We start from the raw sequence: 16,400 nt of genomic DNA, 5'->3' as shown, positions 1-16,400 counted from the left end.
TCAGCCTCCATCTTTGCCAGCATAGCCATTCTGTTCATGAGCCCATTGTCCAAGCGCTGGGTGGCCAGTGACAGAGGGTGCCTGACATCTCCTGGCCAAATCATCCTTCCCACATGGTTGTATAGTACTCTCTTCTGCTTTGGAAATTCTCTAGTGGCCATTAGCATATGATATAAAGAGAAAAGATCTTTACACTTAATGTGTTACTCCTGTAGGTCTATCTGCATGCCTCTTCCACAGATCTCCGTGTCCCCAGTCTTCTAATCCTGGTACCTAGTTCTCCCAGACCCCTGACCAACAAGCAAAGCCACTTGCCACTGTTCAGAGGATATAAGATAATCTAGAGGTTCAAGGTTCTCAAGTGAGTCTATGTAGGTATTCCATCCTGGACTCAGTAGTACCCTTTCTTAGAGCCCTGACTTTGTCACAGAATATATTCAGCCTTTTCTCAAGTTTTACCCTATTAACAATTAAGTTGCGTGTCTGGTTTTCAGCTTCCACTGCCCTTCAGCCATAGGAAATGAGGGTTTCTTTAAAGCTCCTAAGAAGGTTCTCTGACCTTATCACTTTGCTTTAAATTAAAGGTTCGTATATTTGAGGCTGTCATTTTATCTCTTCAACTATACATGGAGCATAGCAATAGCCACCCCAATTCCATTGTCCCGTTAGTTATTATTTCTGCGTACTTTCCAAATACCAGCAACTTGTACCAACTAGTGCTTCTGTGTGACAGTTCAAGAAACGGACACCAAGATGGGATTAGATGTACCAAAGATTTGCTGAAGGAAATACTGTGAAAGATAAAGGGAAGGGAGCAAGAGGAGGCAGGGAAAACCATTAAGGACCTACTGCAGGACTGACAACTATGAAGGGAGAGAGAAAGAAGGAGGTTTGTGTAGGAAGAGCCTCAGACTGCAACGCTAAAGTTTTAGGAAAGTTTTGGTGAGGATGAGGGGGAGTTCCTGAGCCAGTCAACCGCTAGAGGAGTCCCCTGTCAGGCAGAAACGGGCCAGCACTAGTACTGTCGCCATGCTCAGTCATGCTAGGCGCAGCCTGGGGGAAGCGTAGGCTTGGTAGGAACATGACTCGATCCGGAGGGGCAGCAGTTACGCCTGTCAGTCAAGTCCATTTCAGTGGGGTCTCCCAAAGGAGATCTGAGCTCCCAAAAGAGTCCATTCTCATGACCACTACAGTCAACCTCTGCTTATACTCTGCCTCAGTTCACCGCAAGTCTTAGCAATGGCACTGCTACAGCATGCATGGGACTAGCAATATTCACCCTACCACCAGGGATGGGCCCTTCGGTTCCATTCATTCAGTGAGTAATCCCACTCTAGAAGCCCATTTTTATGGTTCGGTCAGGTTCTCTGAAAGCAGAACCTGAAACAAGAATTCTTACTGCTCTCCACATGATTAAGTCAAGAGAGTGCTTTTAAGAGAAAGGAAGTGAAGGAACCAGAATGAAGTAGTGAGGAAAAGTGGATTCATCTGGAGTCGTTTCAGTCTGATCCCCTGAGGAATTCTGGAATGCAAATTGCATCATACAGTTAGTCTCATCTTCAGGCAAGAAAATTACCTTTTTGTACCCCACGGTCAGTCAGTTGTATGCTGTCGACCCTTTCTGTCTTTCTATCTTCCAAGAGGTGGTGTGATACAGTTCCTATTCAGCCAAGAAATTTATTTATCTGATAAATTCATTTGGGTATCTGTTTCTATTATCCGCCTTTTTTTCTCTTGATTTTCAGACATGTTACTTTGCTTACCTAGTACCTTTTTATTGAATGCCAGGCTCTGAAAACACTTCCTTCCTTAGAAGAACATTTGGGTTTTTTTTTTTTTCTCATAGATCCTCTTGATCCAGTTTTGCTAAAGCTGGTGTTTTTTTCTTATTCCTAAGATGCAGCCCTCATACCTGGGGCAGAAACTCTACTCCCAGGAAATAGTCCTTCCACCTAGCACCTAGCTCTTACTCTTAGGTTATGACCCTTACTCCTTAGGAGTAGCCTTTCTGGGGTTTCAGCTGGTAGTCTGAAACAACACACTTTGACTAGTTTTGAATTCCTACCTCTGTCTCCCTAGTACTATGAGATACTGAAGTCTTTGCCCAGTTTTTTAGTCACCCATCTACTGATTTCCACTTGGTTGCTAGGAGTCTTACCCTCTTAGGCACAGCTTAGAGTTTGGTAATCCCCAAAGAGGAAATTGCATTTAGAATTTTGGGCTAATACCCTATAGTTCCCTCTACTCCTTTCTTAGGAGTCTCAATTTTATTAGCAGCCCCAAATTCCAACTCTTCTTCCATTCCTTCTCTCTTTTTCTTTCTTTCCTTTTGGCTCTCCCATCCTGTTTTGAACCCTGTCCAATCAGGTCATAGTCTTTTTCCTACTTGGCCTATTAGCAGTGTTTGACATAGTTGATCACTCCCTCATCCTTGTTCTTCTCCCTTACTAGCGCTCCTATATTCCTACTCTGGGGCTGATTTCTTCTCATCTAAGATCTAAAAATTGGAGTTCCTAGGTTTAGCCGTTAGATCTCTTTTCTTCTTTCACTCCCTTGGTTATCTTATCCTGTCTCATGGATTTAAAGACCTTCTTTATGAAGACAATTCCCAACTCTATATCTCTAGCCTAGATTTCTCCTCAAATTCCAGTCTTATATGTGTAACATCTTGACCTCTTACTGTGTAACATCTTGTCCAGTATCTACTGGACATTTCAAATTTTTTCAATGTCCAAAACTAGATTTCTGTTCTTCATTACTCCCTCAAACCTGGCCTTACAGAGTCTTTCTCATTTCAACAAACGGCAGCTCTATCCCCTCAGTTCTAAAGTCCTGAAACTTTAGTCATCCTTTACCCCTCACTATTCCTCACACCCTACATCTAATATGTCTTAGTATTTTGTTGGCTCTACCTTAAAATAGATCACTGCTCACTACCTCTACCACCACCATCTGACTCATGCCACCATTATCTGTAAACTGAATTATTTGAGTAGTCTTCTAACTGGCTTCCTTCGTCCCTCTATAGTTTGATCTCAGCACAGATGTTAAAGTGGCCATTTAAAAATTCCTTTACTCTGAACCACCCAACAAACCTCCCATCTCATTTAAAATAAGCCTAAGCTCTTTCATTGGCCTAAAAATAAAGTAACCGTATAATTTATCATCGAAAGTAGGACACTTTTGAAAATGCAAAGGACAGTAGACATTAACTGAGACTGTTGCAGCAAACCATCTGACTCCTACATGATCCCTACCCCCAACCTCATTCTCATTCCATTTTCAGCTCCCCCAGTCTCTTAGCTATTTCTTAGAAAGGACATGCCTTTTGTACTTGCTGAGCCCCTGGGTATCTGTAGGACTTGCTCCCTCACTTCATTCGGGCTTTGCTCAGATGTCATCTTCTCTGAAAGACCTGCCCTGACCACCCTGTTATTTAAGATTTCCAACCCCACTCTCACCTCACACTCTATGTATTCTATTTGTCTACAGATTTCTTGTTTACCCTCACTAGAAGTAAGCTCTGTGAGGGAAGACTTTTTTTTTTACCCTGTTTTGTTCACTGCTGTGTATCTGGTGCTTAAAACTAGGCTCAGCATGCTTAGGTATATAGTAAACATTGGATGGGTGAGTGAATGCAAACATATTGATCACTTGAGAATTCATTCAGTCACCAAACATTTATTGAGTCCTAAAATTAGAAATACTATGCACCCAAGGATACCAAAGTTTAATGCAAGTTTATAACATATAAAGATATGTAATTATTGTCAATAAAAATTATTATTTACAATTCTAAGCTAATTTTACTTATAACTTTATTGTTATACATTAAATCTGTACACTTCTTACAGAATCATCAAGGTTTTGTCACCCATTTTGTGGACCCCGTTTTTGATACCTATTTTTATTCTTTACTTTTAGCAAACTATTGAAGAGAAAAAGGGTATATCTGGGTATAGTTACACCCAGGAAGAGCTAGAACGTGTATCTGCACTGAAGACTGAGGTTGATGAGATGAAAGGCCGAACGCTCGACGACATGTCTGAAATGGTGATTACACTTGATTTTTTTCTTTCTTTTCTTTTTTTTAAAGACTTACTTTTTATCTATTTGCTACAGAGAGAGAGCACAAGCAGGGGGAGCAGCAGGCAGAGCAGGGAGAGGAAGAAGCAGGCTCCCCACTGAGTAAGAAGCCCAACGCAGGACTTGATCCCAGGACCCTGGGATCATGACTTGAGCCGAAGGCAGATGCTTAACCCACTGAGCCACCCAGACACCCTGATTTCACTTGTTGGTTTTTTTTTTTTTTTTAGTTTTTTTTTAGTTTTTAGTTTTTAAAAATTATATAGCTAGAAGCAGATGTTTTTGTGTTTTGTTTTCAGTGAAACACTCAAATTTTCATTTCTGCACATTGTTTATTTTATATTCTTTCATCTGTCTTTAGCAACTCTTCTGAATGCTTCCATTCCAGTAAGTTGCTAAACTTGTCATAATTTATGCATTTTACAGGGGTTTTTTCCCAAGGAAACATGATGGGTTTTTAAATACCCTAAAGAATTATGTATTGAAATGGCTGCCTTATCTTTGCGGGGTTTTTTTCCCAAAGATTTTATTTATTTATTTGACAGACAGAGATCACAAGTATGCAGAGAGGCAGGCAGAGAGAGAGGGGGAAGCAGACTCCCTGCTGAGTAGAGAGCCGGATACAGGGCTTGATCCCAGGACCCTGAGATCATGACCTGAGCCGAAGGCAGAAGCTTTAACCCACTGAGCCACCCAGGCACCCCCATCTTTGCGGTTTTTTGAAGTGTAAAAGTTACAGAACATTAAAGAAATATTTAAGATAAAAAATAAGTTTTCCCAAATAATACTGCCCTAAGTAATAAAATTGCTTCATTTTTGTGTGTGTCCTTAGTATCTTTCCATATTTGGAGCTGCTGTTCAGCCTGAATGCACTGATACAGCTTCATCAGACATTAAAATGTTGAAATCTTTCCTTCCTTATTGTTAAATAGCTGCTGCCCCAGCCTCTCAGAGGACCCACTTCCACCTATTTTTTCCACATTGGCCACTTGCCCAGAACCCTCTGGATCTTACTACAACCTGACTCCTAAAAAGCAGAGGACTTCAAGAACCCATTAGTCTCTATGGCTGCTGTCCATTTTGATAGGTCATTACTTAAATCCTTTGGGTTATTATGTATTTTTGAATATCACTTCATCATATTACTTATATACTGTATAATCTATATAATTACATATTTTTAATAGTACAACATGATTGTATTATTATAAGGGCAACTTTCTAATTTTTTTTCATCATTCAATGTTAGATTGCAAATATGGTTTGCTGTCTTAATAACTGACTTTTGAAAGTTAAATGCTATCCCATCATCTTACTGAAATGACATTTACTTAATCATTTCCCCATTGTTTGGTTTTGAAGTAATTTTCAGTTTTACTCTTTTATGTAACACTTTAATATATTTATGCATGTAGTATTTTTGTTCTTTTGAATTCTTTTTTTAGATCATGTATTTTGTTTAAATGACAGGTAAAAAAACTGAATTCACTGGTATCTGAAAAGAAGTCAGCCCTAGCCCCAGTTATAAAAGAACTACGACAGTTGCGTCAGAAATGTCAAGTAAGTGTATTTGACTTGCGATACTGTTAGCATCTTGTCTTGTTCAGATGTACTAGTTAGATTCCTGAATATTTTACTTGTGTAATTTATAGAAAGCAAATTATTATTATTATATGATTCCACAAAAAAGAGTAATAATGTAACCTATGAAGTTTTTTGTTTTATTTATGCTGTTTGTTTTGTCAAATTATTGGGGAAAGAGAAGGAGAAGAAGGAGTTTAAGTTGAAATCTCAAGTTCAACTAGATTAGATTTTTGCTTTAATTCTGATATATGTCAGAGCTATAAATATGAAGTCATATTCTTCTGTGGCCAGGTAAAAGCTCAGAGTCTGCCGATGAGTGGTGACAAGTTAACTTTAGATTGATGGACTTGCTTTGCTGGGGAGCAGGGCCAGGGGCAAACTACAAAAGCTTGTAATAAGTGATGAAATACCATTGCTTGGAAGCTGATTCTAACCACCGCTTTGAAGCTAAACTGTTAGTTAGAAGGTAAATGCCCTCCACAAATCCAGATCAGATGGCCTCCGTCATCTAAGTGACATTAGCAGTTGTCACTTTATCGCTCTCCATGTAGTAATTTTAGGTTTGAATGTGGGTTGTACTGCATGCGCCTGAGTATGGAACTATAAAACTCTTCACGAATGCCATCCATCAGTCAAGGGACCACAGTGAAAAGCCACATCATTTCCTTTTAATAGAAAATGCCATGGGGGGGCGCCTGGGTGGCTCAGTGGGTTAAGCCGCTGCCTTCGGCTCAGGTCATGATCTCAGGGTCCTGGGATCGAGTCCCGCATCGGGCTCTCTGCTCAGCAGAGAGCCTGCTTCCTCCTCTCTCTCTCTGCCTGCCTCTCTGCCTACCTGTAATCTCTGTCAAATAAAATAAATAAAATCTTTAAAAAAAAAAAAAAAAAAAATGCCATGGGGTCTGAGACGGGTTTAGTGACTTATCCAAAGAGACAAGTAGGTAGTGAGAGAGAGTTGCCGCTTGACTCCAGCATCTGTCTTATCTTATTTCTCATCTCCTGCTCTTTCCATTACACACCACTGTCATCACAAAAGAAATGGAAGAGACAAGTCCCTGTTGTCTGGAGTCCATATACTCACAGGTCAAATGAGTCAAAACTCAAGAAAGACAAAAGATAACCCGACTTAAGAATGATATAGAACCCAGGGGCGCCTGGGTGGCTCAGTGGGTTAAAGCCTCTGCCTTCGGCTCAGGTCATGATCTCAGCGTCTTGGGATCAAGCCCCGCATCAGGCTCTCTGCTCTGCAGGGCTCCCACTTCCTTCTCTCTCTCTACCTGCCTCTCTGCCGACTTGTGATCTCTGTCTGTCAAGTAAATAAATAAAATCTTTAAAAAAAAAAAAAAAAAAAAGAACGATATAGCAGAGCACCCAGATGGCTAGTCCGTTTAGTGTCTACCTTCAGTTCTGCCTTCAGTTTGGGTTGTGATCTGCTCAGTGGGGAGCCTGCTTCTCTCTCTCCCTCTGCCCCTCTCCCCCACCACCTGTGCTCTCTCTCTCAAAAATAAATACCATCTTTAAAAAAATTTAAAAACAATATAGAAAAGGGGCACGTGGCTGGCTCACTGTGGAGCATGTGGCTCCTGATCTTTGTGTCATGAGTTTGAGCCCCATGTTGGGCATAGAGCTTACGAGGAAAGAAGGAAGGAAGGGAGGGAGGGAAGGAAACAAAAAAGAGTATAATCAGAATCGTATACTTAACTGATAAGGAAAGAGGAAGCAAGTGATGTGCTTGTTAGGAAGAAAGTTTCAAAAAGGGAATTTTTTTTTTTTAAAGATTTTATTTATTTATTTGATAGAGAAACAGTGAGAGAGAGCATGAGCAAGGAGAAGGTCAGAGAGTGAAGCAGACTCCCCATGGAGCTGGGAGCCCGATGCGCACTTAGCCCAATGTGGGGCTCAGTGTGGGGTGCGATCTTATGACCCCAAGATCACAACCTGAGTTGAAACCAAGAGTCGAATGCCCAACCAACTGAGCCACCTGGGCTCTCCTTAAAAAAATCTTTTAAAAAGAATACAAGGGGCAGCGCCTAGGTGGCTCTATCAGCTGGGCATCTGCCTTCAGCTCAGGTCATGATCCCAAGGTCCTGAGATTAAGGCCCTCATTGAGCCCCCTGCTCAGAGGGGAGCCTGCTTCTGCTGCTGCTGCTCCCCCTGCTCATGCTTCCTCTCGCTCTCTCAAATAAATAAATCTTAAAAAAAAAAAATGCAGGACTTGTCTATATTTGCATTAACTCTTGGGTTTTTTTAAAAAATGTTTGAGTTTGGCGTGTTTGGTGTGTGCCTGATGCTCATTTTGCTTATCTCCATATGTCCTCCTCCTGTATCCATGTATCATTCTACTTCTATCCAGAAACCTTTTGTAATAAAAAGTATACTGAAAAAAAAAAAAAAAGGCTAGCCATGTCACGAATTATAAACTCTTTGCAAATATTAACTGAGATTCTTTTTTTTTTTTTTAAAGATTTTATTTATTTATTTGACAGAGAGATCACAAGTAGGCAGAGAGGCAGGCAGAGAGAGAGGAGGAAGCAGGCACCCTGCTGAGCAGAGAGCCCGATGCGGGACTCGATCCCAGGACCCTGAGATCATGACCTGAGCCGAAGGCAGCGGCTTAACCCACTGAGCCACCCAGGCGCCCCTTAACTGAGATTCTTAATTGTTTTCTACTTGGAACATTTTTTAACCATTTGAGTGTACTTACCACTCAAAACTACATAGATATATTGGTAAAGTGCAGGACTACTTAAAAATACATTGTATTAAAAAATATACTTCTGGGGACGCCTGGGTGGCTCAGTTGGTTAGACGACCGCCTTCGGCTCAGGTCATGATCCTGGAGTTCTGGGATCGAGTCCCACATCAGGCTCCCAGCTCCATGGGGAGTCTGCTTCGCTCTCTGACCTTCTCCTCGCTCATGCTCTCTCTCACTGTCTCTCTCTTAAATAAATAAATAAAATCTTAAAAAAAAAAAAAATATATATATATATATATATACTTCTGGGCGCCTGGGTGGCTCAGTGGGTTAAGCTGCTGCCTTCGGCTCAGGTCATGATCTCAGGGTCCTGGGATCAAGTCCCACATCGGGCTCTCTGCTCAGCAGGGAGCCTTCTTCCTTCTCTCTCTCTCTGCCTGCCTCTCTGACTACTTGAGATTTCTCTCTGTCAAATAAATAAATAAAATCTTTAAATATATATATATATACACATATATACTTCTTACTTTAATGAGAAACTCAAATATGTAAGAAATTTTATAGTGAAGTGGCTTTTTTATTTTTTTTTTAAAGATTTTATTTATTTGACAGAGAGAGATCACAAGCAGGTGGGGGGACAGGGGGGAAGCAGGCTCCCCAGTGAGCAGGAAGCCCGATGTGGGGCTCGATCCCAGGACCCTGAGACCATGACCTGAGCTGAAGGCAGAGGCTTAACCCACTAAGCCACCCAGGTACCCCTGAAGTGGCTTTTTTAAATAAAGATTTTATTTACTTATCTGACAGAGATCACAAGCAGGCAGAGAGGCAGGCAGAGAGGGGGTGGGGGGAAGCAGGCTCCCTACTGAGCAGGGAGCCCAATGTGGGGCTCGATCCCAGGACCCTGAGACCATGATCAGAGCCTGAAGGCAGAGGCTTAATCCATTGAGCCACCCAGGCGCCTCTATAGTGAAGTGTTAATACATTTCCTTTCTGTTGTACTTGCATGTTCTAAATTTGGATATTAAGAACTATTTGATAATTAGAATATTGTTAACTCCAGATGTATAATTTACATTTATCTAAATCTTTTATAGTCACCTAAGATCTTAAAAAGTTTCATATTTGTTTTCTTAGGAGTAGTTCCATAAATTATATGTAATTAAGTGCCATAGTACAGATAATTGCAAATATATGGGAAAAGCTAAAGTACTGATTTTAGAGTATATAATAGAATTATTGATTTCACTGAAATATTTCTTATAGATCATTTTTTCTTATAAAAGTAAATACATGTTCTGTATAAGAATTCAAACTGTGAAGAATTGTTTAAGGGAAAGAATAGAAATTACTTCTTTCTCTCCCCAGAAGTAAAACAGGTCCTTATGTGTTTTCCAGAAATTTTCTGAGAATTAATGAATGGATAATTATTTATTGGCTGCCTAAAGTTTGTTCTCTATACTTTTATTCTACTCTCTGAAAAGACAAAGACTTTTTTTGGTGGTGGGAGACAAAATTCATTTCGGGATATTAAGAACAAAATTTCTGGGATGCCTGGGTGGCTCAGTTGGTTAAGCGGCTGTCTTCAGCTCAGGTCATGATTCCAGGGTCCTGAGATCGAGCCCCACATCCGGCTCCCTGCTCAGCAGAGAGTCTGCGTCTCTTTCTCCCTCTGCTTGCCGCTCTGCTTACTTGTGCTCTCTATCTCTCTGTCAAATAAATCAATAAAATCTTTTTTAAAAAAAGAACAATTTATAAAAAATAAAAAATTAAAACAAAACAAAACAAAACAAAAAAGAAAACTGAAAAAAAAAAAAAAGGAACAAAATTTCTGCTTCCCCCGCCTTTTTTTTTTTTTTTTAAGATTTTATTGATTTATTTGACAGGGAGATCACAAGTATACAGAAAGGCAGGCAGAGAGAGAGGGAGAAGCAGGCTCCCCGCTGAGCCGAGAGCCCGATGCAGGGTTTGATGCCTGCTCAATGTGGGGCTCAGTCCCAGGACCCCGAGACCACGACCTAAGCTGAAGGCAGAGGCTTAACCCATTGAGCCACCCAGGCGCCCCTGCTTCTTTTTATTTGCATTTGCCTACTGTACTTTTGCTTTTAGCTTTTTGAAAGTTATCTTGTTTTGGGTGTGTGTCTGAGTAGGTCTTGATTTGGGTTTGGGTATGTGATATAATCTGAAGGGTTTGTTTTAATTAGTAAATTTAGCCCATTTGTGTCTATTTGATATGCAGACATATTTGATCTTAGTACATTTTATGGGTAGCTTTTAAGGCCTAGTGAAAAATCCGGTTTGTCCTCTTATTCTCTCTCCCTCTCCCTCCCCGTGTGTGTTTCTGGCTGTGAGCAGTGATGAAATTAGGATAATTCCTCTTCCTTCTCCTCCCTTCTCTCTCCTTTAGCACCTGATTTTAGTCAATTTTATTGTCTCTCTTACAGTTTGCCTTTATACTTCTAATACACTTACATTATAACTTGATTCACCAGCTTTAAATTATATCCTTTGATATTTCACCACCCATCCCAAGCAATTAAGAACTGAGGAAAGCAGTTTATTTATTCTTCCTTCCCCCTTCGTTTTCCTTTCCCTTCCCTGTAGGTTCTCTTGTATTGTTTCTACATTGCTAAGACTTGTAACAGTTACGTTCAATTCTATTTCCCTGGTTCCCACTTTTGCTTTCAGTGTTCGACCTGTAGTGATTGGATTTCAAACTCATTACCAATCCTTTCACTGCCCTCACTGCCCTTTTTCCTCATTTTTATTGTCTGTGATACAGCCTCTAGGAGAATCCTCAAAAAAACTCTCAAGAACGATATTCCTTGATGAGTTCTTACATGTTCTAGAGTTTCTTGCCTTAAATTTAAAAAACAACTTGACTTGAACATAAAATCTTTACATTGTGCTTTCTTTCTTTAAGAATTAAAAAAAAAAAAAGAATTTTCAAAGTATAGCTCCACCGTCTTCTAGGTTAAATGTGGCCATGAAGAGAGAGGAGGCCAACCTAATTTTTTTTAGTGCCTTGATCTTTTTTTTTTTTTTTTAAGATTTTATTTATTTATTTGACAGAGAGAGACAGCAAGAGAGGGAACACGAGCTGGGAGAGTAGGAGAGGGAGAAGTAGGCCTCCCACAGAGCAGGGAGCCCAATGTGGGGCCCAATGTAGGGCTCAAATGTGGGGCTCGATCCCAGGACCCTGGGATCATGAGCTGAGCCAAAGGCAGACACTTAATGACTGAACCACCTAGGAACCCCAAAAAGAGTATGTCTTTTCCAGTTGTTGAGTACTGGGTTCTCTATGTTTTCATCAGATCAAGCTTCTCAAATACATCATTTAAAACTTACTGATGAATGGGTAGTTGTTCAATGTGTATAGAGTTTCAGTTTTGCAAGACGAAAAGTTCTGAAGCTCGGTTGCACAACAATGTGAGTGTACTCAGTATTTAACTTTACAGTTAAAAATGGTTAAGATGGTACATTTTATGTTACTTTGCAACAATTAAGAAAAAGATTCCTGGTTTTAAAAGAAAAACCTTCCTTGTAAATTATTCATTTTATCATTATATTTTACTCTATTTATTCCTGCTAATGCTTTTGGTCTAAGATTTTTATTTTGTCCGCTATTAACCTAAGTACACCAGCTTTTTATAATTAAGATTGCTTCGTATTTCTTTTTATTTCTGTTTTCTTTCAGGTGTCTATGCCCTTACTTTTGTCACTTGTCTCGTAAATGGCATATAGCTGGATCTTGTGTGGGTGGTTTCTTCATTCAGTGTGAAACTCTTTTGCTTTTGAACTGGTGAATTTAATCCCATTTACATTTATTTCTATTATTGATACATTGGGATTTATTTCTATTTTGTGCATCCTGTTTACTGTGCCTCTTCTTTCCTGCTCTTCATCGCACCACCGTTTCTTTTTAGCTTCTTTATTCCCTTTATTTCCTTTTCTGTCCTCTATTCTGATATTGTTTACTCTTAAATTTTTAACATCTATTTTCCTGACTTAACAGTCTAAATTTATTTTTTTTTAATTTTATTTATTTATTTGAAAGACGGAGATCACAAGTAGGCAGAGAGGCAGGCAGAGAGAGAGAGAGAGGGAAGCAGGCTTCCCGCGGAGCAGGGAGCCCGATGCGGGGCTCGATCCCAGGACCCTGAGATCATGACCCGAGCCAAAGGCAGCAGCCCAAACCACTGAGCCACCCAGGCGCCCCAACAGTCTAAATTTAATCAGCTTCTCCCGAACAATACAGGGACCTTAGAATGGCTTAACACCCTCTCCTGCCTTATCTGTGTGTTGTTATCCTCTGGTAATTTATTCCCGCTTTATTTGTTTGTCTCTAAAAACAGTCAGCATGGTGGTCGTTACTAACAGTTACTATTTTATACAGTCACTTCCTGTTGAGATTTACCCACATATTTAACGGTTCTTGCTGTTACTGCTTATATGTTGATCTTTCCTTTTGGATTCTGTTTTCTTCTTCCTGATCAAATTTCCTTGTTTCGTTTTCTTGTAGTAGTTCTCTCCGTAAAGAATCATTACTATAAGTAAACCATCATTTTTTCCCTCAAATAATGGCTTGCTCATTGCTTTCTGGTTTCTCTTGTGTTGAAAGTTCTGCTATAAGTTTAATTATCATTTAATATATTGGTAATATCTACCCTATAATTAGTTGTACTGTTTTTTTCTTTGTCTTTGGTGTTGTCCAAAGTCACTACCACAATCTAAATACAGATTTAGTTTTATTTGCTGTGCTGAAATCTGTGCTTTTTGCCTTCCATTAATTCCAGGGAAATTCCACATGATATCTTCAAGTATTCTCTCCCCTGTTCTTTTTAGTCTGTTCTCCAGCGACTGCTATTAAATGCATGTTTGGCATACTTATCACGTCCCTATGGGGATAACAGGGGCTATCTGTCCCCTGTTGCATGACTTTGCCTTCTTATTTTTATCTTTTTGTGTCTCTGCAATGAATTTTAAATAATTTCTTCATCTCTTTTTATCTTCTGAGCTGTGCCTATTCTTATGTTTATGCCATTTAATTTTTTATTTCAATGACTTTTTTCATGTTTTTCTCTTTTTACTCACTATACTTTTAAAAATATTTTGTTTTCAGTTCCTGCTTTATAACTTTATTTCAAGCATATTTATTTGTCTTCTAAAAGATTTTATTTATTTATTTGACAGAGAGAGATCACAAGTAGGCAGAGAGGCATGCAGGGTGGGGGAGGAAGCAGGCTCCCCACCAAGCAGGGAGCCCAATGTAGGGCTTTTATCATGACCTGAGGCGAAGGCAGAGGCTTTAACCCACTGAGCCACCCAGGTGTTCCTCAAGCATATTTATTTAATGGGTTTATTTCTACTATCCAAAGTTCCTGGAGGTGGTGACCTGCTGGTGGTTTTTTTTCTTTTTTTCTTTAGATCATCTCATCTTCATCCGTAAAGATTGATTGTTCCCATGTATGTTTATATTTTTGGATCCTAAGCTTATCTTTAGTACGGTTTTGTCTTTTGAATCCCAGCATGGGATGGATGAAGGGCGTGTCCCTCCAGAGTGGCTTTGCAGTTGGCTGTGCCAGGTGTTTTAGGAATATCACAAGCTTAGAGCTAATTTTGAATTAATATCTCAGCTTAGCAGTTCATGTAGGTAAGGGTAAAGTCAAACCCAAACCTGCCTGAGGACAGGCCCCTTTCCTCCAGCTGCCTCTGCAGCAGCACAGGTGCATTTACTGAGTAGTTTAGCCTCAGACTCAGAGACCAAAAAAAAGGCTGTCATCTACTATGGTGTCTTCATGTCATTGAGAGGCCCAGCAGCCACAGCCTCTGTTGCCCTTTCTCCCATTTAGGGTGTGTATGACTGTCACCCATGAGAGCCTCAGGTATCTGTAGGTCCCTTTGATACAGAAAAGTCATAACTCCTTTTTACCATCAGTTTCCTTTTCCAATAAAAATTAGAAGGATTTTCATTTCCAAGCCTCTTTTGAGAAAGCAAGATTAATGCAATGAAAATCAGAACATCTAATTAACAAATTTAACTGCAAACCAAAGAAATTTTGATGCATCAGTTAAGCCATTTACTATGGGCCAGCAGTGTTTCAAATGGTGGAGCTTCTACGGGTCTTTCAATTCCTTCAGCTGCTCCTGTGAGGCCAGAAGCGGTGCTGTCGGTCCCGGCCCCACCCACTACAGTTTTCTTGCAGAGAACCATGGTGCCAGATCCCCAACGCTTTTCTTTTTGTCTTGGTTTTGCCACAGAAGGAACAAGTATTTGGCATGCTGGCTTATTTCCGTCCTCACCAGTTTCCTGAGGGAGGCACCGTAGCAGGGCCCATGTTTACCGATGATTCTGACCTTCTTAGTACATTTAACCATGTCACCACAAACTAGGTCTGGGCCCAGGAGAGAGCTCCCACCAGTTTCGTTTTGTTTTTTAAATATGGAATGCTTCACGAATTTGCGTGTCAGCCTTGTGCAGGAGCCATGCTAATCTTGTATCGTTCCAGTTTCAGTATATGTTCTCTGCAGCGAGCCCCCCGCCAGTTTTATTCTACTGTGCTTGTCACCCCAAACCAGATGAGTCCCACACAACAAAGGAAGCACACACAGCACTACCCATTTATGTTAACTCGAAGGTTCCCAGTTCCCACGGAAACTACTGTGTGAAACCAAGGTCATTCTAAGGCTGGCTTGCTTCAGTCCAGGCCTAGTGTTAACCCTTTACGTTCAGGCTAAAAAACAGCTTGGATTCTATGGAGTTCTCAGTTCTGACTTTCCACTCTGTCTTCTGCCCTGCCTGAATATTAGAATCCCTCCATTACCAAGACAGCCTGCTCCTTCACCAAGGGCAAGCTCAGGGTATTACCCTTTGTTTTTGGCCCTGGTAATTCCTCTTACTTCCTTGAGAAGTTCATTTCAGGTCTGGGTTTGAAAAGATATTTGCTCTACCTTATCAAGCATTTGCAGATATTTTTAACATTTCTAAATATTAATAGATTTTTCAAGTTATCTAATCTAAAATATTATATTAGAAGAAAGTTTGAAACAACTCAAACAGTCTGATATCAAATTCTGACACCCCTTTTCAGCAGTATAATCTTTGGAAAGATACTTGGCCTCCATGAACTTACTCCCAACATGGTGTCAGGATATTAATACCCACCTCAGGGGGTTGTGGTGAGATTGAATTATTACCAAAGGTAAAGCTCAGAAGCCCTACCGTGGTTTCCAAATTTCTGACCCAGCCCCTGCGGAAGACTTGAATGTCTTCTCCCACTTCCCAGAGATACTCCACTATAATAAACTACTTGTTCATCCTAAATTCTTCTTCTCTCTGCCTCCCAAGACTTCATACATTGTGTTCTTTTTTCCTGAACATTCTCCTCCCTTGTTCACCTTCTCCCTAACTCTGGTACTAACCCTTCATCGCTAACCTTAGATATCAGTTCCTCTGTCCCTGCCGATCTCCAAGCCTGAGGTAGGGCCTGTGAGAGCCCCACGTTCTCCTATAACACTTAACATTTGCCCATCACAGTTGTTTACTTGTCTGAACATACTTTAGGGGAAGGGTTTTGGCTGTTTTGCTCACCATTATATCCCCAGCTCCTAATAAAGAGCCTGGCACACAGCTCAATACATGGTAGCTATTATTTTTATCAGCACCTTCATCTGTCATAATTCTCAAATGTCTGATCGTTGTATAAATAACTCTTAAGTATGCCAAGAAGCTTAGAGTTAAGTTACAAGACCGACAAGGGCATGCATTATTTCAGAGCCACATTTTCGGCCATTGTTTTTCACTTATTCAGTCATTTATCCTTTCATACTAGGAACTAACCCAGGAGTGTGATGAAAAGAAATCCCAGTATGATAGCTGTGCAGCAGGCCTCGAAAGCAATCGATCCAAATTAGAACAGGTAAGAAGATGGTTTTTATTTTAACATTTTAGTATAAACTGCCTGTACATTAATGTTTTTATTACATCAACATCAAAAGTTTCCCAAATCTGGACCCTCATCCCTTGAACCAGTCTCCT

At 40.3% G+C, this 16,400-nt stretch overlaps 1 protein-coding gene across 8 annotated transcripts in view; it reads left to right on the top strand.

Moving 5' to 3' along the window:
• Window positions 1-16,400, top strand: part of IFT81 (intraflagellar transport 81) — a 192,450-nt gene that overhangs the window by 160,080 nt on the left and 15,970 nt on the right. For all 8 annotated transcript variants that reach the window (XM_082698408.1, XM_082698410.1, XM_082698409.1 and 5 more), the window contains 3 exons: window positions 3,925-4,053; window positions 5,557-5,646; window positions 16,195-16,281. In XM_082698408.1, the coding sequence (XP_082554534.1) occupies window positions 3,925-4,053; window positions 5,557-5,646; window positions 16,195-16,281 (306 nt within the window). The remainder of the gene's footprint in view (window positions 1-3,924; window positions 4,054-5,556; window positions 5,647-16,194; window positions 16,282-16,400) is intronic.

This window comes from Mustela nivalis, assembly GCF_964662115.1.
Source record: "Mustela nivalis genome assembly, chromosome: 14".
NCBI classification, from domain to species: domain Eukaryota; kingdom Metazoa; phylum Chordata; class Mammalia; order Carnivora; family Mustelidae; genus Mustela; species Mustela nivalis.
This window is presented reverse-complemented; position numbering and strand designations above follow the sequence as displayed.